This window comes from Bos indicus, chromosome 10, assembly GCF_029378745.1.
Source record: "Bos indicus isolate NIAB-ARS_2022 breed Sahiwal x Tharparkar chromosome 10, NIAB-ARS_B.indTharparkar_mat_pri_1.0, whole genome shotgun sequence".
Lineage (NCBI taxonomy): Eukaryota > Metazoa > Chordata > Mammalia > Artiodactyla > Bovidae > Bos > Bos indicus.
This window is the reverse complement of record NC_091769.1, coordinates 82958689-82985780: the sequence shown is the minus strand read 5'-3', so window position 1 is coordinate 82985780 and position 27092 is coordinate 82958689. Positions and strand designations below refer to the sequence as shown.

Sequence of the window (27092 nt, the reverse complement as noted above, 5' to 3'; positions counted from 1 at the left end):
CTCAGCGGGATTGCTCGCTGTCCCATACCCACATCCCAGGCTCCTAGCCTGCTGTGCTTTGTTCTCATTGTTCTGAGTCTAGACCACCACACTGCTTCTTTTCTGGACTGACGAAAGGTCCATTTCATCCTGACCCATCTGATTAATCGTGACTAGGCCCCACTGGCTTGTTTGTTAGTAGTTCTGTTATTACACTCATTATATTAAACCCACCTTTTATTTTTATAGCAATTTACGACTTTGTTTCCTTCATAGGTAAAGACTGTGTCTTACTAGCATACAGTATTTATTAATAAAACTCTGCAAAGAGTGGTTACTGAACATTTACTGGATTTGAAAAGTTATGCTTTTTACTTATAAAAGTAAGCATGATATATTATAGTATCTATAACAGCAAGATGCTTATAAAGGTGAAATGAGATAATGCATGTAAACAGGCTACTAACGAGTTACTATTTTATCATCATTCAGTGTTCACCATGTGCCTGGCATTGCAGTAAGTGCTCTACACGTGTGAGATCTTTGCAACAGGGCCTGGAATAATGATCTTGCACTTTCTTTTCACTTTCAATGTCACTTTCACTGCTGACAGAATGATCTTTTCACTCCATTGCACGGAGTAGGTGAGATAAAGGTGTTTTTTAATGACCAATGAAGAAAAACAGCATTGATATGGCAAATCTAAAAGTAACTGAATTACCCGTATTATTAAAAAGTTGGCAATATATGAAATTCCTAATACTTCACAGTGTAGTTTGGAAGATCAAAATAATTTGATATGTGCAAAAAGCAATAGTGGAAGTGTTAGTAGCTCAGTCATGTCGGACTCTGCAACACCATGGACTATAGCTTGCCAGGCTCCTCTGTTCATGGAATTCTTCAGGCAAGAATACTGGGGTTGATTGCCATTCCCCTCTCCAGGGAATCTTTCTAACCCAGAGATCGAACCCAGGTCTCCCACTTTGCAGGCAGATTCTTTACCATCTGAGCCAGAGATGAAAACTTACAAATCTGAAAAGCCAAAGTTAGTACCATGCAAATGCATATCCAGCATTCAGGACTCCTAAGGCAAAACAGTACTGCTTCTGAAAGCCTCACTCCTCTCAAGTATAAAAGGCCAATAACTGGAGCCTACTATCCAGGAGTGCCGTGAGGGTTAAAGCAGATGATGTTGGTAAAGAGCTTAGAACAGTGCAATAAGTAAACATATACTTATCTAAAGTGCTTTCATCATAAGAGATGCTCTCAATTATCTCATAAGTGAAGATCCAGGACCATGATGGGAAAACTAAATCCAGAGTTAATTCAAATTTGCTAAGTCACAAGCTGTTCTAAATTCATGAGAATGTGCAATCATTGGCAGGTTATTTCATCTTGTGATTGCCCTTTAGATGATAATGGAAATGGACATCGATCAATAGTGAAAGGCCCAGGAAGTTGGGAGGAAGGTGAACGTGAAAGCATGGGTAAGCCACGAAGCGCATGATCATTTCCTAAAACTTGGGGGATTAAAATGTCAACTTCAGCTCCCACATAAATATCAGTCTGGTCAAATGAGAAACAAATTTTTGTATTTTTATGAAATGCTATCTTTTATATCATATAGATATAACTTACATCTGTTCTTCTGTTCATTTTAGCTTTTAAAAATGGTAAATGAAAAAAAAAAGTACCAAAGATCTGAAAGGCAAAATGCCACAATATAGCAAGCAAATAGTGTTTTCTTTATCTGAGAATAATTATGTGAGCTGTTAAAATAGAAAAGATTTTAAAGGAATTATTTAAATAAAATTTAAAGGGAGATATAGAGGCTCCTTTCAGTGAGTTCAGTTTTTCTGTACTAAGTTGCTTCAGTCATCGGCTACAGTCCATGGGGTCGCTAAGAGTTGGACACGACTGAGCAACTAACACACAATTCAAACTATGAATCTCTTTAAATATAAGGATGTACAAAGCAGGAAATTTCAGAAAATGATGACACAGATGGAAACTAACAACATTCTGCAGTGATTCAAATGCATTATAAGCACCTAGAGACATTCCTTTTTCAAAATCTGTTATCTGTAAAGTCACCAGAATAATCAATTTCTCAAAAGGATTCCAAGGCATTAATAAAATTTCCTTACCAAAAATACGACTCCCCAGACTAAGCCCCTAAGTATCTGTGTCCTCTTTTTATCAGTATAATCCTGGGCTTTAAATGCTATGAATACATAAACAGAAAGAGAGGCCAAGTAGTGGTATCCCTTAGTTCAGATATAGAGCTGCTCGCACAGAATAGCAGGTTTTAAGCTTCTAGATTCTACTGCCTAGTAAAATTTCCAAAATAAAATTGGGGAGACTTATCTAGACTGCCAAGCTGTAGTTTCACTGAGAAAGCATTATAGGAAACATTTAACACATATGATCATCAATAATTTATGAAGGAAGGGATAAACAGTTTAATATCCCCCAAGATGAGGGCAGGAGGAGAAGGGGTCGACAGAGGATGAGATGGCTGGATGGCATCACTGACTTTATGGACGTGAGTTTGAGCAAACTGGGAGACAGTGAAGGACAGGGAAGCCTGGCGTGCTGCAGTCCAGGGGATGGCAAAAAGTCGGAATGCCTTATTAGTGACTGGACAACAAAAACAAAAATAAGAAGCCATCATTTCAGAATAATGGGCAGTTTTGTGAATTAAATAAATGTACCTTTAAGCTAAATTCATTATAGTGCTTTCATCTTTCTTTGTGGAAGAGAAAGCTGCTCAGTCGTGTCTGACTCTTTGCAACCCCATGGACTAGATAGTTCATGGAATTCTCTAGGCCAGAATACTCGAATGGGTAGCCTTTCCCTTCTCCAGGGGGTCTTCCCAAACTAGGGATCAAACCCGGGTCTCCCACACTGCAGATGGTTCTTTACCAGCTGAGCCATAAGGGAAGCCCACAAATACTGGAGTGGGTAGCCTATACCTTTTCCAGTGGATCTTTCTGACCTAGGAACCAAACCGGGGTCTCCTGCATTACAGGTAGATTCTTTACCAACTGAGCTATCAGGGAAGTCCTGTGGATGTAATCATAAAGCATTTATCACAGAGCAAGCACTACCTGTGGTCTAATATTTTGTAAAGCCTAAGAGAGGCATGAAACGTGCCAGGGATCCCATAAAATATCTATAATTGGGGCAATCATTTTTTAATTTAAGTAAAACCTTGGGTGAAAAGGAAAAAAATTCATTTTTTTTACACAAAATAATTATTTTATTATTTTTACACAAAATAATGTTTAATCTGTTGAAATTAGAATGTTCAGTATATGAGTATACTGTATGTGTGCATGCTAAGTAGCTTTAGTCCTATGTGACTCTTTGTGACCCCATGGACTGTAGCCCATCAGGCTCCTCTGTCCATGGGATTCTCTAGGCAAGAGTACTGGAGTGGGTTGCCATGCCCTCTTCCAGGGGATCATCCCAATCCAGGGAATTGAACCTGTGCCTTTTGTGTCTCCTGCATTTGCAGCCAGGTTCTTTACCATTAGCACCACTGGGAAGCCCCCAAATCTCATCCCTTGTATTACCAATGTCTAAATGTTGTTTCCCTTGAACTTGTAAAACTGAATCTAATCGTCATTTTTCTATTCTTCCTTTGTTAGAATGCTCAAAATATTTATTGGAACACAGCACCCAAAAGAGTTAAATTTATGTATCAGCAGTCTTCTGAAAGTGTTAGTCACTCAGTTGTGTCCATCTCTTTGCGACTCCATGGGCTATAGATCACTAGGCTCCTCTATCCATGGAATTTTCCAAGCAAGCATACTGGAGTGGGTAGCCATTCCCTTCTCCAGAGGATCTTCGTGACCAACAGATTGCACCTGGGTCTCCTATGTTACAGGCAGATTCTGTACCATCTGAGCCACCAGGAAGCCCCAAGCTCAAATTTTCAAAGTGATCAAATTTACATGTTATAAATATGGATACTCACAGTCTACTTGAAATGTATATTCCAAATGTATACATATGGAATAGACATTAGCTGTGCTTAAGATGAATGGACCAAAGGAGCAATGATTTGAAAAGTTACATCTAATATCTAATAATATATTCCTATCAGCTGAGTTAAAAGACTGAATCATACCTTGCAACTGTTACTTTGCATTATAAGTCATTTTAATAAAATTCAAATTTTTGCCTAATTAAGAAAATTCTATCAAAATTTGTTCATAGAATGGAATTCAATAACTGGACCAATTTTACTTTTGGAAGACCCTTTAAAAAAAATGCAGTGGAATTACCACTCAGTCAAGACACATTATGGCTAAAATATTCAAACAAAGAGTTAAAATAAGAGTGTATAACTACAACGTCTAACAAAACTAGTCCATATGCTCAAATGATTCCAACTAGAATGTGGATACACTCTACAGTTAGCGGATTACAGGTTCGCATTCTCTACTCTGCTGTCCCCTCTATATGAATTATCCTATCACTCTTGTGTATCTGGATCAATGACCTCACATTAAGGTTTAGAAAGTATGGAGGTGAGAAAATCTTGAGTATTTTCATTTTGTTACATGTTAGGATCCAGATTTTTTAAAATTCTGAATTTTGTAATTAAAAATCTTGATGAAAATACATCTCTGATAGTACTAATAGACTAAAAATTAAAGCTTTTAGGAACAGTATGGTATAGTGGTTCCCAGTACATGCTTTGAACTTATTAACTGTGTGATCCTGGACTTATTACTTAACCTCTCTGTGTCTCAGATTCCTCATCCTTAAAGTGGGGATAAAAATGGTACCATTCTCCTGGAGCTGGGACATAAGTTGGGATAATATATTAAGGTACTTAAAACAGAGCCTGGTGAATATGTTCATTAGTATCAGCTACTGTTATTGCTATTACTTATTGGAGTATCTGAAAAATTCATTGCATTAATGGAAGATTACCAAAAGAGTTGAACATTGTTTAAGTACCATATCAGTCAATCCTGACATAGAGAATTTCATCAGATGAGAAATGTTCAGTGAGTTAAGAAAAAAGAAAACGAGTAACTGCAAAGAGAAGATCCTTCATAATAAATGGTATCAGCTTTCCCCGTCAAAAAAGAACTCCTCAGGTCTGATTCTGGAAGCTCAGTGGGAAGCCAGAGCAACAGAAATGTCCTCCCCTGGGGGCCACACTTACCCCCTGCTCATCCAGTTTCATGAGCTGTTCTGTGACCTTGGGGGTGTTGAAGGCCAACCGCAGGCACTGAACATTGAGCTCAGGAATCACGTGCTCCAGCACCTCCTTCAGGGGCAGCCCCCGAGCCGTTGAGTGCTTTGCTGTTGAGGGAATGGCATCCTCCAGCACTGACCCTCTCAGTGTCATGAGCTGAAAGAGACAAATGGCCAGGGAGATGAGTAAACACAACCAGTGTGAGGCCCCCCGTAGGGAGCTGGAGGTGACACTTGATCGGCTGAGCCAGCGAGGGAGAAAGGATGAGGGGAGTGAGGTAAGACACTTTATGTACGAAAAACGCGCCCTGTACTTTCAAGACCCAGGCTAGTCCACTGGAACTCATCTTCAAGCTTTCTGAGGACATGTCCTTACATACCAAAGAGCATACGTTTCCTTGAAGCGCTCAGGAAGACCAAGGTCTCTCTATAGCTATACAATGTCACTTACACAAATACCAGGAAATTAAGGAGATATCCCAGAGACAAGACTAAATGCTTAGAATTTGGATGTTATACCAATTGTAAGAGGTAAGGGCAGGAGAAGAGTTTTAAAGTTCATAATGCACTGTTGACCAGCTTAAACTATTCCTAACCCGAAATGCTGCTATGATAAGACAACGATTATAGTTAGTACAGCAGCCACTGTCTACAGCATTTAAGTGGCTTGTGCTTTCCCCCTATGTCTTGAGAACTCTGCTATTATTATGAAATATAAACATAAGCAAAGACATTTCCCTAAGTAATGATGATCTGTTGAAGCAAAGTAGCTTTCATGTTCAAGAATTTTCATGTGACAAAGTTGTTAGTACAATTTAAACACTCCACGGTGACTTAAAGACAAAACCATTAAGTTGAATGAGTTTCCATTAAGCATGTAGGTTATAAGGCATTATACTGCAAAAGGAGCAAATGTTGAAGACCAAGTGTGGTGTGAAAAGAGGGTGAGAGATTAAGAGATATCCATCCAGGAGGATATATGTACTGAGAAAAACCTAACAAAGTCAGATTCTATAACAAAAGCAGAAAAAGGACTGCTGTGGCTCAGGGCACAAGGAAAGGCCCTCATGGAAAAGTGTAGCACTAAAAAGGGGCCTTCAAGGAAAAACTGTACAAAAAGACAGTGTCAGAGAGCAAAGTTGTGGAGATGAGAAACAGCAGGGTGTGAGCAGGAAAGAGAGACCAGTGTAGCTAAGCGGGATCTAAGTGAGCCAGAGAGGGCTGTGGGTGGGCCAGAGTCCCCAGCAGAGTGTACCTCGAGGGGTGAGCATCTCACCCAGAACCAACAGGCCATCTCAGAAATTGTTTGCATGGGGATGATGACGTAAGAAAATTCAGTTGCCATTGCCCAAGGAAGAGACTACAGGCAGAGAATACAGCTTGAAAGAAGCTGTACTGTTCAAGTAACAGGCAAGATGGTGTGACAGAGAATTACCAGGGAAAATGGAAATCAAAGGAAGAATCAGCGGGGAAGTAAAACCTGTAACAGGTGTCAACGGAAGGAAAGAGAGACGAGGGTAAGGAAAAGCCAATTTCACCAACCTCTGACTCTCAAGACAAGAAGAAGGTGCTTGAGGTTATTTGTAGTCTATTCATTTGATTAGTATCTTTTCTTTCATGCATAGTCTATTTTCAAATAACACTTGGGTAAAAAAAAAAAAATCCTTTTCTGTGGCTTAATATCTAATTTGACAGAAATGATTTTTGTTTCATTTCTTACATCATGAGAAACCGCTGAACAACTCCTGTGCTCCTACTTTCATGAGACAATGTCTGTCGAGGGTCAGGAAGTTACAAAGGCTGGTCGGATTTCCAACTGAGAGAGCTCCAGACCAGGAATGCTAAGGAAGCAGTGTTAATCCTGGACCACAGAAAAAGAGCAGCCCACCTCAAGAAAAGTCTGAGCAGATGAGAAAAAGAAGGAATCATTTTTATACCTGAACCACCAGTGTTACTGGTATGTTTTGCTAATGACTTCCAGAAACAAGCAGAGAATCCTCCTATATGCCCGTGCACCTGTGCTTAAAAGCACTCACGTCAGAGATTTTGTTCATGAAGAAACAGCCACACTTACAAATACATGTAAAGTCTTTTTTTTGGTTTCTTTATACTGTGCAATGATTGTTTCTATTAAAATGAAAAATATCTGTTTGTATTTCTGTTATCTTGACGCTATTTATGAAGCAACTGGAATGTCACTTTGGAGACTGCTTTCTTTTTTCTCAAAGGGAAATTAATAGCATGAGAAATCCCTACGAAGGCCTAAGAATTAAGTCCTACTTTATTAGTCAGTCAGTCAACTGTCCATCCTACAAAGTGCAAGAGCTCTGTCTGGATCAGGACCAACATCCAGAGATATTTCTATCAAAGGACTTTCATTAGTGTATTTCTTTGAAAAGTCTCATAAAGATATTACAATTAAACCACACTTGAGGATTATTTCTATTGGAAAGAAAAAAAAAATATACTAAGACAGTGGTAATGAATTAAATAAACATGAGGGAGGAAGAAAGGAACGACGTGCCGGAGGACTATTTTAGTTGTTAGGTGTGTAGTCATAAATCCCATGGACAGAGAGCCTGGTGGGCTACAGTCCATAGGATCACAAGAGTTGGACATGACTTAGCAACTAAACCACCACCACCACCATGAACAACTTGGAGTCCTCAGCATCCCTGAGCTTATATGCAAGTAGGGGGAAGACATAAAATGAATACAGTAAGTAAGTACAATGTGTGAGATAGTGGTGTTCCTGGAAGAAAGAAAGAAATAAATAAAGCCTGGAAGTGGGATATGAGACAGTAGAAATTTTAGATCCACTGGCCGAGAAGGCCCCTGTGGCTTAACAGTAAAGGCCAGAAGGAAAAGAGAGCGATGCCCACAAGGACACCTGGGGGCGAACACGATTACCGAGGAATAGGGACCATCAGAGCCCTGAGGCAGGGCTGTCCTCAGGTTGCCCAGAAGAGAGGAGGCCACTGCGGCTGGAAAAGACAAAGCAAGGTCAAGGTCAGAGACAGATGTGCCTGGACTCCCTGGCTAGGGAGGAGAAGGGCTTTTTCCTGGAAGCTGGAAAACCCTAGAGGGATTCTGAACTGAGGAATCACAGATCTGTACTGCATTTCTAAAGGATCCCTGCTGGGCTTGAGAGGACGCAGCCCTAAAGGAAGATGCAGGAAGGAAAGAGAAGATGGTGGTGGGCTGGGCCCAGGCAGAAGCAGTGAGATGGGAGGGGCGGTTGAATTCTGGACACATTTTGAAGACAGAGTCAACCAGTGTTGTGGTGAGACCAGCTCTGGGGGCGGGGTGGGGGTGGGAGAGAGAAGTCCAACAGGACCTCCAGCCTGAACAACTCTAACAAAAGGGTGTCATCGGTTAAACATTCATTTGAACGTGAGACTAGGTGGTAACGAACCATAAACAACATTTGACTTGGATATTTCAATCAAAGGGTAAGGAAATGGCCCCGGGGCCCCATCCAATGGATTGGTAGGAAAAGGACCAGGGAATCCTTAAGTGTGATTTAACTGTAATTACAGGGGGGAGGTGTAGGTGGAGCATTTGAGGCTGAGGCAGGGAGAGGCAAGAAAACAGATGAAGGCGAGCGTGGTTCCCCAACCACGGCAGAGGGACACGTTTACTGGGTCAGCAGTTGACCTGGAGAGAGAGGCTGCGACCAGCCATGGCGTGCAGGCAAGGCAAGCTGGAAGGGACAACCGTGGACAGAAGAGTCAGGAGCTGAGAAAGAAAGAAAGAAAGAAAGGGCCACCTCGGAAAGCCTCAACCTCCAGCATGAAGATAGGGGCAAGAAGGAACTGAAATGAAATGAAAAATATAGAAAAGCGAAAGGATGAGGACTACTTAAACCAGAGCGGCCTGAGGAGGCGGGGAAAAGGTTAGGCACAGAAGGACAGAAACAGGTGGGAGGAGGTAAGCGGCTCTCGGGAAGCTGGTGGGGTCTGAGGAGCAGCTACCTCCATCCAGCTTCAAAAACTGTGTGTTCCCTGTGCTGTGTGTTCAACAAAAGAAAGGCCTGACCCTGCTTAATGATCAGCTTTGGCTTGGAGAAAAAGGACCCTAGAGTATATGGGTTCTTCATTCCTCTTGGGCCACTCAACATAACACGTTAGATATTAAGGCCGTGCCTTTAAAAATCCTATTTTTAATTTCCCAAGAGTTGAAGCTGAGAAGCAATTACTAAGTGAAGCCAACCCCTATAACCTGTCTTGTATTCAATGGGGGAAATGAAGCCAAATGTCCTATTTAAACTAGTTTCAAAACCATTATTTTCTACCTACCTCAAGGGGGTATTAGGCATTAATGCATGACAACAATCCTAAAGTGATTTGGCTCAGAGAGGCAATAAATTGATAGCTGGCATAACTATACACATGTTTAGAAAGAAAACAAAAAAATCCCTCATAGTCCCTGATAGTCATGAGGTCATTTTTTGAATCTGGAAATCAGGCAGAGCTTTAACCGTCTCTACATGACAAACTCTAGTGCTTGCTTTTATTTTACTTTTGAAAATAAATATACATATATGTTATATATAAATATTTGAATACTACATATATGTATTTGGTTGCTCAGTCACATCCCACTCTTTGGGATGCCATGGACTATAGCCCGCCAGGCTCCTCTATCTACAAGATTCTCCAGGCAAGAATGCTGGAGTGGGTAGCTGTTCCCTTCTCCAGGGGATCTTTGCGACCCAGGGACGGAACCTGCATTGCAGGCAGATTCTTTACCATCTTTGTCACTAGTTTTTTTTAATGCTTTGTTGGCTATTTTCTTTTATGTTTCCTTTTAGACTTCTCTGGTAGCTCAGATGGTAAAGCATCTGCCTACAATGCAGGAGACCCAGGTTCAATCTCTGGGTCGGGAAGATCTCCTGGAGAAGGCAATGGCACCCTACTCCAGTATTCTTGCCTAGAAAATCCCATGGACGGAGGAGCCTGGTAGGCTGCAGTCCATGGGGTCGCAGAGTCAGACACGACTGAGCGACTTCACTTTCATTTTCTTTCCACTTTCTCTTCTTTACCTGAATTTGACTTTAAAATAGAAACTCACATATCATGTGTACTTAGTTCCATAAAGAACTCCAAGGACCCATTTTACCCACAATTAGACAGCCTTTAGTTCAAAAGTCTTTATTTTAAGCCTCTGAGAATAAGTCCAAGATGGCAAAGAAAAAAAATCCAAGGAGTCCCTTTCCTTTTTCCTGGGTCAAGAAACTTCGTCAATAATAGTTTGAAAGCGTGAGTTAAGTTTTAGTTGACCCCCTCTGGCTCCTCAAGCTGGCTCGCTGCCTTCTGGCTGCCCAAGCAGGGTATGTAATATCCAATTTGGGATTCTGAAGACTCCAATTTCCTTGGGTCACACTTAATGAACATATCTTTCTGTGAATCAAAATTCCCATTCATTTATTGCATCTATCCAAAGCTAGATGGGAAGAAAGGGTCCAGATCGAATCATGATGTCCACCCCCGTCACCACTGGAATGAATGAAAGGGGTCTTTGTTTATTCTACAGACATTTGCAACCATGTGCTATTAAATTTAATTGCTTTGTTACCGCTACGACTCTATTTTTTTCTCACTTAAATTAAGCCTCAAGTCTTTCTCGTGTGTGACTTACCTCACTAGTTCTAAAAATTATTCGATAGTTGTAGGGAGATCCATTTTCTTTCGTTTCTTCTGGTTTTTCCCTTCGAATGCTCACAGCCACTGGACCAAGATTCTCATCGGCCCCGAAATAGTTCCAGTGTTCTTAGATACAATAAGACAAAACAAAATTAGAATATTTACAGCACACTAAAAAATGTCATACGCGGCTTACTATTTAAATCACTCAGAAATTATATCAATAAAATATAAACATATTTAACAAAGATTAATATCCTTCACTGAATTATAAAAGTAAAGACTGAGCAATCAATGTAGGTTTAGTCTCAGAGGTGGTAAGACAACAGAGGTGGCCTGCTGAGTTTTTTTTACTCCTCTGCAACTCACTACTTTAAAAAAGAAATTTGTGTTATTGCCCTATAAACAGGCTATACTGTATCAGGGCTTCCTAGCTTTTATAAAAACTGCATCAACTAAAAACCACATCAACCAACCCCCCTCCCCAACCCTAAACCTACTGAGAACAAAGTCTGAGGATGGACGGAACTTCCCTGATGGTCCAATGGTTAAGACCCCATGATCCCAATGCAGGAGACGGGCTCAATCCCTGTGTAAGGGAAGATCCTGCATGCTGCACAGCATGACCTAAATAGATAAATAAAACAGATCTCCCCGGACTAGAGAGAGGAAAGAGGTCTGAGAGTTACTTGGCAGCATTCTGCTCCCACACTGCCCGGGTTAAGACAGAGTCTTGGCTCAGAGGAAAGAGCTTCAGAGTGCCCCTGGGAGGCAGAAGCCCACAGCCAGGGCTTTGGGCCTCACCAATGGCTCCTGCATAGCAAGCATCAAAGGCATCGAGCAGAGCCGCTGCGTCTGGAGGGACGTGAGGGCTGGGAGAAGGGCCTCTCCTAGGCCACCAGTGTGGCCAGGCGACTAATGGCAACTCAGGGCCCTCTCCTCAATGTCTGGCATTTCTCCAGACTCCAAACTCTAGAACAACCTTGGGGGTGGGGGCAAGTGTCCAAATGACTGGTGTTGACTTTATCTTCCTCCTAACAAGAAGGAACGCTGGGGTCAAAAGTAAATTAATTTACAGAAAAGGTAAAAAGTGCATTTACTTACTGAACACCTAAAAATTAAACTTGTTGATACAGACAAAAGATGTTCACAGATGAGAAAAGTTAAAAAAAAAAAAAAACAACCAATACATGAAAAGTTAAGAGTAGATAACTTACTTTTCAAACCTCCAAAATACTTATTTACATTGCCCTATTTCATTTACATGTGATATGATTTAAATGACTGAGTTGTGACATGGTGGGTTATTCTCATACAAAATACATCAATATTTGAAAATACACGCTATTCTCATACATAATATGTATTTGAAAATCCACGAGAATAATAAGAAATAACAGCATAAAATATCTAACCATATAGTTCTAAATTTAGGTAATACATATGAAAATGCTTTGCAAGTACCAGAGAATAATTATAAAAAAAATCATTAATACCATGAGCTATCTAAGAATATTATCACAATCCACGGAAATTCAAAATAAGGGGAACACAATGGGAACACAGGCAACAAGCATCTCATATACGGACAGCTGATAAACAACCCAATAAACAGCACAAAACCCATGTACAAACACTGACGTACACCCTCAAAGCACAGCACGTGAGAATCCACTCAGAGGTTATTTACTCTTACTTTGCACATAATTTTAATAAGCGTGGTTGTCTGGTCTTCAAGCCCACAGCTTGATGTCAGAGGTGTGATAATCCCAGATGTTGACAAAGTCCAGAGTGTAGGGCTGACAGAAACTTGCATGCAGACAGCAGTGTGACAGACAACTGACAATAAGGAGGAAAACAAAAAGGGAGGAGACAGAAACAGTATAAAAAGGCAGATGCGAACTGAAAGAGCAACAGGACAGCAGTCTGGGGACATTTACTGAAGGAGCAAAGGGCTTCACACACTTCAAAACTTCAGAGACTATTTTAACCCTGCAGCACAGAACACCGATGGACATGGCAAAGATGGCCATGACATTCATTATATCCTGTTCATGGACTCTACCCCGCCTCACCAGAAACTCCTCAAATGCAGCCCACAAAGCTCAGGAAGGGCAGTGAGACTGCTAGTCTTTGCTGCTGGAGAAATTCACAAAGACACGGGGCCAGTACTAATTCCCGTCCGTAACCTCAACTCCTCCTCAAGCTGTCCCTGGTCAGCTCTCACTCCCGTTCTCTAGTGCAGATATTTCAAATATTCTCTGTTCTCCTTCAAACTCCCCCTCATCTACCTTCTCTCAATCTCAGCAGATAATGCTGTCCACATCACAAAGAAAATAAAGAGCCCTTTCAGAAGCAACTGCCTCACTTTCCACCATCACTCACAGACACTTCCCCGGATCCAGACTTTTACTTCCTTTGCTTTATAATGTAAACCCAGTCTCTGCTGAAATTCTAGCCTCCACTCAATTCCACCTTCCCAGGGACACTGATGCCCAATCACCCTCCCTGTATCTGCAACTTGCCCTCTCTGCCTGCTCATTCCCATCACCTGCCCTCGGTTCCTTAGCAACCTCCAGGTTATCTCCCTTCTCTTTTCTTCCACTGGAAACTTCTTGTATGAGATACCTGATTCTTCACTTTAGGATTCCTATCATCTGACTGCCATTGCACTGTCACCAGTCAGCCATAAAGTTGAAACAAACAGAAACTCTGAGTCCTTATATTGTTCAAACTCATCATAACTTGCCAATGGCATTTCCTTTTGTTCCCCCTAAAAACATTCTTCTAGAAAGTGGCTTCTCCAAAACCAGCCTCTCTTGGTTTTTCTTCCACTGGCCCTGAATCTTCTGTCCTCTCCCAACGCTGATTACTCTCAAGAGTCCACGTGTCCACTCCAGACATCTGTGAGCCCTAGATCTTCACATTGAAAAGATGTCCCCTTCTTTACCAAATAAAACTTGCAACTTGTTTGTCCCATGGCATCTGTAAAAGTGAACCTATCACCTTCCACACAAACCGATACAGCTCTCCCTGCAACTCTGGTTCGAGTAACTGCTACCACATTCCTCTAGCTGCTTATGCCTGACACCCCTGTCATGCCCACTGAATTCCAGCTCCTAAAGAGCTCTGTAATCCACCTACTTTTCCTCCATCCCACCGCCACTGGTTTATCCACATCATCATTCGCCCGGATGTTGGTGAGTTTTACGACAGATTAGCTTTTCATTTCTGGCTTCTAAGATGCAAGCCTGACCATCACTATTAAGTTTCAAACCCTCCGCTACTTTCCCACCAGTCCTTGGATACTACTCAAGCCTTCTCGAGGGCCCTCGCGGCCTGTCACCAGCCTGTCATTCCAGTTTCAACCTGGACCTTTCATCTGTCTAAACTCTGAGAACCAACCATCCTGAACTTGTTGACTCACTGTGCCTGTCTCACCTGAAACACTCTGTCTAGGACATTCCACCAACTAACTCCTCTTTACTTGACTAAGTCCTTGCCTCCTTCAGGGTTGCATCTGAAATATTATTTGGACATCTTCTCAGAGAGTGCTTGAAAAATGCACCAAAATGAAAGTGTGTACTTTGCATAGTAATGATAATACTTTAAGACTGGCAAGAGAAAGACATATTAGGGAAACCAAATAAGACATTGTAACTGCAAAAATTTAGAAAGGTTACTACAGAAAAACATAAATTTATAAAAATACAAATACTGAACACAATCATTTTAGTATAAATTGGCAGATAATACAGTGTTATTTAAAAAGAAACTAATCCTACCTAAAAATGAAGAAGGTTGATTTTAAAAAATGAATCACTTGAATTTTTTTGTGTGTCATCATCAAGCCCTGGCTAGATTTTTGTGTGCTTTTCCCCAGCTGCTGAAGAAGTATGTTTCTGAGCTGAGGGAACGTTGATGAGACCATTTATAAACTAACTTCTAACACTTTCTTCAGACTCTGTGTTCAAAAAATCCATCTCTAGTTTGATAACTCTGAGAAGTTCTTTTAAAAATTTATATGTGTGTTTGTTCAGGAACATCAATCTTCTTTTATTGAAAAAGAGCTCTAGTTGTTATTTCCAAGCAAGCATTTCCATTTGGCCTTCATCTATTTCAGTTCCATCAACAGAGATGGAGATACTGCTCTGGTTTCCTGTGTTAAATTCACTACTGTCATGATCAGACTCTGCTTGTTCAAAAAGTCTTTCAACTTGAGTAAGAATTATTCTTACAATAAATGCCTTGTTTTTTGGTCCACCATCCATTTTTTTTTCCTGCTCCTAAGCATTACAAAACTATAGAAAAAAAAAAAAAATCCTTCTGATGTGAATACAACTTTTTCACTTCAAAATTCGAATGCAAAGTGTAATTCTCCAACAGAGAAGTTTGGTTCAGCAAATTATCTTCAATTCAGTTTTGAGTCTTTAAACTTTGATCTCAAAACAAATGACTTTTTTGTAACTAAAAGCTAGCCTTTTAGGATCCTGAGTCTGGTCCTTCGGCCACTCTTGCTGCTGCCTGTCCTTCAAGTTCACTGGACGACACTGCTTTCCTCTTGGGACCACAGTCTCGGGGTAGCACGTTGCACTGGCTCCACGCTGCCGCACGTGTATTTCTTCCCATCAGCCGTGTATGGGAAGCACCTCCGCCCTCTGCTAGCGCCATGGTATCCATCAAACACAGAGAGCTCTTCCAGTCATACCTACAATCAGCTTGGTCTTTTGTTGGGTGGAGGGACGGAAGGGGGAGAGAGGGTTCAAGTGTCGGGGAGATGCAGATGATAAGTGCTCAAGAAAGGCCAGGAAGCCATCGATGATGAAAGACAGAAGAAGGAAAGGGGATGAAAGAGGGGCTGGAGACTCGAGTAGGATGGATAAATCTGCTGATGGATGGACTGAAATATGGGGATTACACTACCAAAAATAATGATATTTCTGTGCCAGCATACTGGAATGCCAAAACCCAGTACTGCAATCACTACACTAGAATGATATAATGCACTGAGCTGAGGCACTTTGCCAAGCACTCTGATATTCATGTCAACTATGGAAATATAGGCATTGCCTTCTTTTTCACAGATGTGGCAATTATGATTTAGAGAGAATAAGTCACTTGCCAGCCATAACCAGTACACAGCAACACCAGAACTCAAACATATTAAGTATCAATTCCAAAGCTCATTTGCTTAGCATTACATATAATGTTATCTTTCCAAACATTTCTAAAATTGTATTATGAATAAAAATAGTTAAATAAAATGTGATGTCCAAAGGGACTGACTAACCAGATCACACAGAAGGCTTTATTTCCTGATGTACTATATTGGCAAGGTTTCATTGTGTTTAGAGGGAGAAATATTCATATTTTATCCATATAGTGCTGATTCCCCTCACCTTCAGTTTTAGTTTTCATCTTTAGCACCTAAACAAAATTTTAACCTTAGTTTTTATTAGTTCTGGTTCTTACATTTAAACAAGGGGGGATGGTACAAAGAACACCAATGAGTAGGTCTATTACTAGAACATTCCACACAAATAGCCATATTTTCTGGCTGATACAGTCACAATAATAAATAATAATACTTTCACGTTCTTAGAGAGGGAACATAGTCAATAGTTCAAAGCTCCAAATGATTAGCTCAAGTACAGTCACATTACCCAGTTACGAGCTGCAGATAAGGATGTGTGCACAGGCATAAAAAGTTAAAAGCCTGGCATTTTAATTGCAAAGGAGGAAACAAAAATAAAGTGACAAGAGTTACAGGGCTTCAACCAACAATTTTTGGATTGCTTATACTGGTTTTCATAATATTTGCAGATTTCACATTAGCATTTCAGTTGTACATTTCCAGAGACCAGCATAATCTGGACTGTTTGTAATTATGGACAAAAATAAATCTTTTTACATATAATTTTTACAATTATAAAGTGAAAGTCTCTCAGTTGTGTCTGAGTCTTTGCGACCCCATGGAATTCTCTAGGCCAGAATACTGGAGTGGGTAGCCTTTCCCTTCACCAGGGCATCTTCCCAACCAGAGGATTAAGCCCAGGTCTCCCACATTGCAGGCAGATTCTTTACCAGCTGAGCCACGAGGTGCATGGCTTAAAATATTTCTTTAGAATTGTCAGTTTAGAAATTGAAATCGGGGAAACAGACTGATACACAGAAATCAAAGCAACAGAAAGCAAATAAAACAGCTACTATCTCAGGCCTCAAAAAATTAGCAACAACACTTCTGAATGGAAAAATGGTCCTTGGTAGGGCTGGAATACTTTCCTTCACTGCTGGTGACACCACGAATTGGTACCAACCATTTTAGAAAGCATTATAGCAACATATGTTAAAGTCATCAAAATGGTCACATGCTAATCTTAATCACCCTAAATGACTATACAGAAGGATAAACGAAAACTCTTCCATTTCCTCTAAAAAAGGCCTCTTAATTCACTGTACAACAGGGGTCCTAAAGATACTACTAATCAGACATACGTGGGCCTCATCTATTAGCAGGTCAAAGAATGGAATGACAACAGCTTTACTAGCTGGAATTAAAATCATTTCACCACTTTGAATATTTTAAATTCTTTTTTCCTTAAAATAGTCAACCTGGTGGGCTACAAGCATGTCAGCATCAGTGCAGTCAACGTCATAAATTCTACCCTCTATATTTCCATTAGACAGAGAATCTAGCTGCAACTTGCAAAACCACTCACCACAGCACATGCTTCTATAAGGTACTTATCTTTGCCTACTGAGTTCAATTTGTTCATATGCTTTGTTTTCATGCAACTTACAACATCTAAATATGACTGACAACTAGGTTACAAAGAGAGAATAGATCTAAAAGAATTAAATGAAAAAGAAAACACAAGCAACAACAGTATATTCTTCTTTAAAAATGAAAATACAGATTTGCCAAAGTGGAGGTAACAAGGACTCATGTGTTTGAAGAATGGCTCTTTCCAAGAAGAGCACCACTTGGAGAAGGCAATGGCACCCCACTGCAGTACTCCTGCCTGGAAAATCCCGTGGATGGAGGAGCCTGGTAGGCTGCAGTCCACAGGGTCGCTAAGAGTCAGACATGACTGAGCGACTTCCCTTTCACTTTTCACTTTCATGCACTGGAGAAGGAAATGGCAACCCACTCCAGTGTTCTTGCCTGGAGAATCCCAGGGACGGCGGAGCCTGGTGGGCTGGTGTCTATGGGGTCACACAGAGACGGACACGACTGAAGTGACTTAGCAACAACAGAGGTTCTGTCTCTGGTCCCCAAAGGGCTCATCCTAATTATAAGGGCGGAGGTTCCATGAGAACTAAATAGCCTGGGACTTTGCATCATAATCAAAAGCAGGTCAGAGTAATGGATGGGGATATTTACACAGGACTGGCCACAGTCCAGAATTCTGTCCCAAAGCATTCCACTAAGCTTGTAATTATGGTTGCATAAGAGTAATTGTCCACATTTACAAAGTGCACAGTTCTCTGAAGTTCCAATTCTTCTTTCCATATGTAGCTCTTAAAAATTAGGGTGGTCTATTTGACAAAATTATATCATGTTGTTAGGCTTAAAGCCTCACATGACTAAGCAGGTCTCAGAAGCCCCCCAACCTGCCAATAAAAAGTAGACTTTAACAGAAGTAAGGCTGACACTAATGAACTGCATTCAAATGATGAAAGAAAACTCTATTTGAAACAAAGGAAAAACAGTATCACTGTCAAAATGGGAGATTTTTAATTGACTATTATCTATGACAAATAGCCAATAATTCTATTTAAATTATTCAGTCTTACTTGTGATCAATGAAATTGAAATGTTTTGGACCTACAATAAATGTTCTAAAATAAAAACTGCAAATACTCAAGGTAGCCAAGAAAATGTTAAACACTACACAGTCTTAAAATAGGAGTAGAACCTTTCTGGCCTAAGCTTTCTTAAGAACAATTTGGCAATAAAAATCAAGGTTCCCATAAAATTCACACCATTTCACTTACAGGACTCTACCTTACGTTAATAATTGGACATGTGGGGGGAAAAGTTACATAACAAAAACATTTATGTAAGGTCAGAGGCTTTTAAACTTGTCTATGGAAAGAAATTAGGGGGTTCATGAACTTGAATGAAAAAAATTTTTATCTTTATTTTCACTACCTTCTAAAGAAATGTAGCATTTCCATCAAATGGAGTCAACCAACTACAGTAACATCAGCTGCACAGGTGACTTTGACACCTACAGAAATCAAGAGATGTTTTCATATCATATTACTGCCATTGTAGACATATCAAAATATCAATTATTCTCATCACAACTTTGAAATTATGATAGTTATCAGAACTGATGCTAGATCCTTTGTTAACGTAATAAAAAAGAAGCATCTATGTTAGTATATCACAAAATTTTTAATACTCTTGCAACTGTAGTTTAATATGCCTGGTTTGCTTTGTACTTTTATGCACTTAAAAACATTAGTCTAAGGAGAGTCCATAGGTTTCACCAAATTGCCAAAGGGGTTAAGTGCCATCCTAAGTGCCCAAAGGTCATCCTAAGCACCAAAAAACACTTAGGATGACCTGATGTAAGAATTATTTATAATAAGGAAGTAGAAAACTTGAATTTAATAACATCTGGAAGACTTTAAATAAACGATGGCAAAGCCAATCATGGAACCATGAAAAAATATATAAAACTATTTAATGATCCTTATCTTGTTTAATTAATGAGTATCAGATCAGATCAGTCACAGTAAAGTAACTAGTAATCACACATGATTAATTTCCTTAGTTTCTATAGTTGCTAATTCTTCTGTAATGAATATATACCTTTTATAATAGGAAGATTTTTAAAAGTATAAAAAAAGTATTTCTACAAATATGGCAATTTTTATAAAAATGGTTTACAAATGGTCACTGAGTAAAAAGAATATTTTAAAAGGTTGCATATTAATGTAACTCTTCAGGCTTATTGTTAGTTCATACTAATTTAAAAGCCCGCTCAGGGGAAAAAAAAGTATTTATTATTCAAATGAAAGAAACTACAATGAAACACCTGTTTCTAACTCAATGTCTTTATATATTAAAAAAAAACCAAAAAAACCCAAACCTTTTGTACCTCCTTATCAGGGACATTGCAGCAAGATGTCTGTGTAAAATGCTTTTGAAATATCTGAAAGGAAGTCCCCCAGAAACAGTCAGAAGTTCAGTCAAGGCAGAAGTCACCGTAGCTCATGAGGGCGAGACCATGCAATGTGTCTCAAAAACTTAGTAGAGCCCACCTGCTTCTGGACTAACTGTCTCTGAGTTGTTGAGCCTGCTTCTGCTGATGCTTCAACATTATTGTTGAGAATGAAGTTATGCAAGTCCCTCTTCTTGCTGTCCTGAGGTTCAGATGCATGGCCTCTCCATACAGAAGAGGGGGCTCCATGAGAAGATGAGCAAAGGAATTGGTAGGATAAAAGAAATGTTTGCTGAGCACCAACTTTTGGTTAAAATTAACAATGAGGTATGCATTTGAAAAACAGGTGACAAGCTTTATCATGTTATCAACTTGTACTGAAATAACAGATCTAAAGGGCCCTTATGTCCTTGAGACTGCAAAACAAAGAATAGAAATTCTTTGGGATACAGCAATCAGTAGCATGGCATTCGCTCTGATGTACTTTGACACAGCAAGTTGAGGAAGCATTCCCATTTCCATGTGGATGGTTCCTACGTTAGCTGCTGTTACTGACTGTACCTGAAGGTTTTCTTTTTCATATTTTATCTTGACTGCTTCTGGACTGCTTCTCTGACTGCTTCTGGACTGACAGAAAAGTTGTATATATAGTACAAGGAGTTTCCATACACTTACTCCTTGGAAGGAAAGTTATGACCAAACTAGACAGTGTATTAAAAAGCAGAGACATTCCTTTGCCAACAAAGGTCCATCTCGTCAAGGCTATGGTTTTTCTAGTAGTCATGTATGGATGTGAGAGTTGGACTATAAAGAAAGCTGAGTGCCAAAGAATTGATGTTTTTGAACTGTGGTCTTGGAGAAGACTCTTGAGTCCCTTGCATTGCAAGGAGATCAAACCAGTCCATCCTAAAGCAGATCAGTCCTGAGTGTTCATTGGAAGACCTGATGTTGAAGCTGAAACTCCAACATTTTGATCACCTGATGCAAAAAGCTGACTCATTGGAAAAGACCCTGATGCTGGGAAAGACTGAAGGTGGGAAGAGAAGGGGACGACAGAAGATGAGATGGTTGGATGGCATCACCTACTTAACGGACATGAATTTGGGTAGACTCCAGGAGTTGGTGATGGACAGGGAGGCCTGGCGTGCTGCAGTCCAAGGGGTCACAAAGAGTCAGACACGACTGAGCGACTGAACTGAACTGATCCCTAACCCAGCCTTCCCCAATGTTAACATCTTATATATAACTACATACAGTACAATCTTCATTAATCAGAAATCAGGAAATTAATATTCTAATACTCAAATTTCTCTAGTTCGTGATAGAGACCATGATAGAGTTCCTTCTATTAATTAATTATTATTAATTAATATTCTAAATTATTCTAAATTAATATTCTAAATATTCTAAATTAATATTCTAATACTCAAATTTCAAGGTTCGTGATAGAGACCATGATAGAGTTCCTTCTATTAAGGTGGCATGTACCAGTTTGTTCACTGTAAAGTCACTCTCATTCTTCTTATGATTTATAAATATTTTGGTGGGAGATACTTTTAGATGATGTAAATCCTGCTTGTACTCTTGTTTCTTCTCAAGGTGTCATCCACTGACTTTAGCATCTATCACTTGTGTGTCTAAGAAGGTTTACAATAGTAAAATTCAGTCTCTAGAATGGTGTTTTGGGTTTATGGGGATCAATTGGTGGTCTTGGTTAATTTCCACAAAACCACCATGACCACACACAGACTTGTCAGTGGTCTCATTTCCTGAAAAGAGAGGAAAAGGAACTGCAACATATTATCCGGTGTCCAGACTGTAACACAAGGTCATATACACAGAGGGCCCTCCCTGAGTCTACCTGATGCTATGAATACAAGATACACTGGCTCCCCAACTCAATAAACTTTATACTTTGCATCAGTACCAAACATTCCAATTGTGAAATAACTGCTGAGCCTAGCCTAATCTATTGCAGTCCTTGCCTTCAAGGATTGCTTCAGTTCAGTCGCTCAGTCGTGTCTGACTCTTTGCGACCCCATGAATCACAGCACGCCAGGCCTCCCTGTCCATCACCAACTCCCGGAGTTCACTCAAACTCACGTCCATCGAGTCGGTGATGCCATCCAGCCATCTCATCCTCTGTCATCCCCTCCTCCTCTTGCCCCCAATCCCTCCCAGCATCAGAGTCTTTTCCAATGAGTCAACTCTTCGCATGAGGTGGCCAAAGTACTGGAGTTTCAGCTTTAGCATCCAGTCCTTCCAAAGAAATCCCAGGGCTGATCTCCTTCAGAGTGGACTGGTTGGATCTCCTTGCAGTCCAAGGGACTCTCAAGAGTCTTCTCCAACACCACAGTTCAAAAGCATCAATTCTTTGGTGCTCAGCTTTCTTCACAGTCCAACTTTCACATCCATACATGACCACTGGAAAAACCATAGCCTTGACTAGATGGACCTTTGTTGGCAAGGTAATGTCTCTGCTTTTCAATATGCTATCTAGGTTGGTCATAACTTTTCTTCCTTAGACTGGTTATAAACCAGGGCACCACAGAAAGTGTTGGCCAGAAACTGGGACTCAGGTGACTGGAACAGTGGTGGGAAAGCACCTGCACCTTTAGGAGGAAGGGGGTTACTCAGAAGCCCAGGAGAGGCAGGAAGCCCACCCATCCTGATGCATGGACAGGAGAAAAGGCAGCTCCATGCAGCAGGGGAGTAGGCTAAACCTCTCCCAACCTGGCACCCACGTGGGCTGGTACTGAGCACTGTGTACACTACCCTCTCGCTCCATACACTCCTCCCTGTTAGGGTCTCACCTACTTTTCCAGTGCCAGCCCTCACTTCCCCGCTGGAAGGTGAGACCAGCTGGGGAAAAAGACACACAGCGCTGCAGGGAAGCCTGCCACCTATACCAATCTGCCTTGGCCTTTGTGGCAAAGATCAATGGACCAAGGAAAACCAACAGCATAACAGGGAAAAAAAAAAAAAAAAAAGACAAACAGAGAATACAACTCAGAAGATACAGATCATGCAAGGGAAAAAAATTAGAAAAAATTATTTAAATGAATACCAATGGAGAAATGTGGGGTATATAAAATAAGGATAAACTATTAGAACAATAACTACAGGGAAACAAAAATAATGAATTCCTGGCAAATAAAACTACAATTACTAAAATAAAATGAAAGGGCTGGAGAGTAGAACATAGAGAGGTACATATCAATTTCTGAACCAAAAGATAAAATTAATATATAAAATAAAAAGAAATTGAAATTATGAAAGAAAAAAACAGAGGATAAAACAAGATAAATCCATCATCTATCAAAATGGAGTTCCAGGTAGAGGAAATAAAGAAATTGTAAAAGAATTTGTTCAATGGTTTTTAAAAGTAAGGAAAAGGGAATTCCCTGGTGGTCCAGTGGTTAGGATAGGTGGTGCTTTCACTGGTGGGGACTGGGTTCAGTCCCTGGTTGGGTAACTAAGATCCTGCAAGCTTCATGGCACACCCCGCCCCCACCACCCACACACACCAAAAAAAAGATCAGGAAGATAATTAATGTTCTAAAGCTTCTCATTTGTCTTAACAGTACTCAGGGCAAGCTACAAGTACCATGAAGGCAGGTTTATTTGCTTTTGTTCTCCTCCAAGCACCATAGCTGACACAGGCTAGATGCTTTAAAAATATCATGCAATAAATGAATAAATGTATGAATGTGCAGTTGTTAATTTTTAAAACTACTTAAAAATATTAAGGGCACTGATTAATAGGAAATTGGGTAATAAATCTGTATATAAGAAATACATAGGTACACAGAGTACTACACATAAATAAGCAAAAAATAAAGATCTACTGTATAGCACAGGGAACTATACCCAATATCTTGGGTACAGTTATCTTATCCATCCATATAAATGTATGAATAACTGAATCACTTTGCTGTACACTTGAAACCAACACAACAATGTAAATTAACTATATCTGAATTTAAAAACAAGAATGGCAACAAAAAAGAAAAGATAAAGAAGATTACAATCAAATACTGAGATTAGGAGATCGATTACTACCTCCAACTCTGCATTGTTAACTTTCATAGTAATATATCCTTTTGTTTGATTTGTTTATCATCTGTTTCCCTCCACTAGAATGTAAGCTCCATGAAGGTGTTTCATTTTATTTCTCATTCCAAGCATCCTAAACCATGCTGAGTATGATGAAGGCACTCATGCATATGTCGCGGTCCCAGACGTGCAATACTTAATATCTCCCTTTCAGAAATTGCTCACAACAAATTCAGCCACAAGAAATGCAATTAGCTGAGAGTCTCTGGCTGTAGTATCTTCGGATCTTCTGGTTTTTCCAGCCCAGACATACTCTTCCTGGGCAGCCCCAGGACTGAGTGTGCCTGGAGGGGAACTGACTGCCCACAAGAGACCGCTCTATTGTTCCTTTTTCTTTCATGGCATTGGTTGAGATTTTGTCACATGACACAGTAAGCTGAGGCTCCCCCTGCCCATTTTCATTTCTTCTCCCTTTCATAGTGTCAGACCTGTACTGTGGACTGAAGACCTTCCCTGATAAATCCTGCTTCCTCTCCCCTCTTCTTTCACAGGCATGGCCCCAGGTCCCTAACAAACCACTTGCATGCCAATACTGTCCAGCATCTGCTTCTCAGACAACTTGATCAATAAGGTATCTGTTACATGATTAAATCATATCAACACAATCATGTAAGATGCAAATTGCTCTGTGATTAGACTGGTGTATTTGGCAAAGACAAGAGGATGAATTTTGAGTAGGGGGGACCGGAGATGAAGAGACTAAGACAATGGCCAAGAATTGCGTCAAAAGGCAACGAGGGCTTGAAGTAACCTGGGACCAGGACGCAGAGAACAGGAAATCAGCAACAGTGTGGAGGGAGATGCAAGAGGCCTTCCCAACTGACTGGAGGTTAACATCAATGAAGAGAGGCATCAAAGGGGCTTCAGTGTTTCAAATCCCAGAGACTGATAATAGCGGTAGCATTTACAGCATGAGGGCAACGATGAGGGTAGGCTTGTTCAGGGAGAAAAACGGAGAAGCAGTCAAAATTTGTGTCCCAGGTTTCAAGCTGCCGGCTAGATAACCAACCAAGTGGAAGCAGGTAAGGCTGGTAAGGAATGTAGCCAGAACTGAAGAAAAAGCCTGGGAACAGAGGTCTTTTATTTGGATATAAATGTAGACTACTTTTTCTAAAAAGAGTGTTCTGAAGTCATTCATTATAAAGGAAATAGGTAAACTGTGCTAATCAAATAGAAATAGGAAAATAAAAGCCAAGTGGATATAAATATGTTATTAATGAAGGTGGCACAGATGAGCATCAGATTTTCTTCTGGGAGGTGAAGTAAAACAGAAGATACAGGAAAAAAATAAATAAAATAAAACAAGCAAACAAAACACACCTATCATCAGAAAGGCAGGCATTTAGTAGCTACCAGAAAATAATTCCTGGCATCAAATTCTAAAATAAATTTCTCACGTGGAACTTTCTAAAAGGCCAAAGGATGACAAAAAGGCCAGTATCGCCATCATCAGTTCATTGAAAAGCACACTCTGTCGTTGTATGATTGGATCTTTACAAGATGACCTTGAATAAAGTCAAGTGTCTGAGCAAAGGTGGCCTTTGGACCGTCTAGCTTGATTTTATAAAACTAAACAGAGAGGAGCAGCTGAGAGGCACATGCCCTTTTAATCAGCCTTCACAAGCCTCTGAACTGAGACGGCTCAGGGAATATGAACTCCTGGATGGCTCACAGATCAGAGTTCAATCAGTCACGGGGCTTGGGAGATCACGGCCGAGAAAGCAGAGGATGCTTGTTTTCCAAAGAGCTAACATGCACACCTTCCTACCTAACGGCCTTCTTGCTACCAGAAGCCCCGAGCAGGTCAAGAGACAGCAGCAAAACACTCCTAGGTGAGTTTCTCAGGAAGTTATTTAGTGCCCCAAATCTCCCTGAAAAGGATTACATAACTAGAGAGCTGCCTTCAAACAAATAAAACACAGTTTATATGCTCTCAATAAAAAATGAAAGACAAGGGCATGAAAACAGTAAGCTATTACACATGAATAAAATCTTTCCCTATTAGTTTTGGCAGAAATACACTGTTAAGTTCAAGAACACAGAGCACAACATGGTTTAGGAGAACAGACTTGCTGACTCTGGAGTTTTATCACATACTTGAAATACGACTGTTCACAAAAAACTAACCATAGACTAGTTATCCTTTCAGAACTCTGAATTACAAGGCATTCCATGGTACTATACTCAAGCTTAATGTTGCTACAGTTACAGAAGAAATAAAATAAGCACAGAGTTTTACAAATAAGTTGAGCTTTAAGGTGTCCTCTGATGTTCTATATGTACCATACAATAATCCACTGAAACTTACAGTAGGTAATGATACACATGTAAAAACCTGAACTTGCAGAATACTGCCTGATAACAAAACTGGATAATATATTAGAGTACTAAAGCTGTCACTTCAAGTACAAATGCAGTTCAGAGTATATATTCTAAAGAAAGGGTAAAGATGGTTGATTCGAAGAGAGTGAAAGGAAAATAAAACTGGACATTACAGTAGCAACCAAAATCCAACAAGGCCTCAAACTAATAATCCAGGAGCCCAGCATACTATTCAACTTGACTTGTATACGTGTGAGTGTGCGTGTGCAAACACATGTGTGGTGAGGTGGAGTGAGGCGGTGGTGTATAGGAGGAGGAAGGTGAACTGCAGAACAATCAAATCTGGTGGCTTCAAGTTATCAGAAGAGTAAGCAAGTGCAGAGCATTAGTGTTCATCCCTTCCAGGAATGAGAAAATATTCTTAGATGCTCTTTAGACCTGATAATGGCAGCTGCTTCTGGCCACTGGGCAGGAAGGGAAGGCCTGGCCCGATCACAGCATCTTCAGTAACCTGACTTTGAGAGTGACATTCCATCACTATCAACACTTTTGATCAATGGAGCAACAAAGAACACAGTGAAAGCAACCCTTGGGCTCCTCTCTTTTCCATTAGTGCGCTGGTCCAGTGGGATTCAGG

General features: G+C 40.3%; 1 protein-coding gene across 12 annotated transcripts in view; it reads right to left on the bottom strand.

The window, feature by feature from the left end:
- The window catches only part of SIPA1L1 (signal induced proliferation associated 1 like 1), a 521546-nt gene that overhangs the window by 105474 nt on the left and 388980 nt on the right, over window positions 1-27092 (bottom strand). For all 12 annotated transcript variants that reach the window (XM_070797798.1, XM_070797796.1, XM_070797794.1 and 9 more), the window contains 2 exons: window positions 10837-10967; window positions 5165-5353 (listed from right to left, as the gene is read on the bottom strand). In XM_070797798.1, coding sequence (XP_070653899.1) covers window positions 5165-5353; window positions 10837-10967 — 320 coding nt within the window. The remainder of the gene's footprint in view (window positions 1-5164; window positions 5354-10836; window positions 10968-27092) is intronic.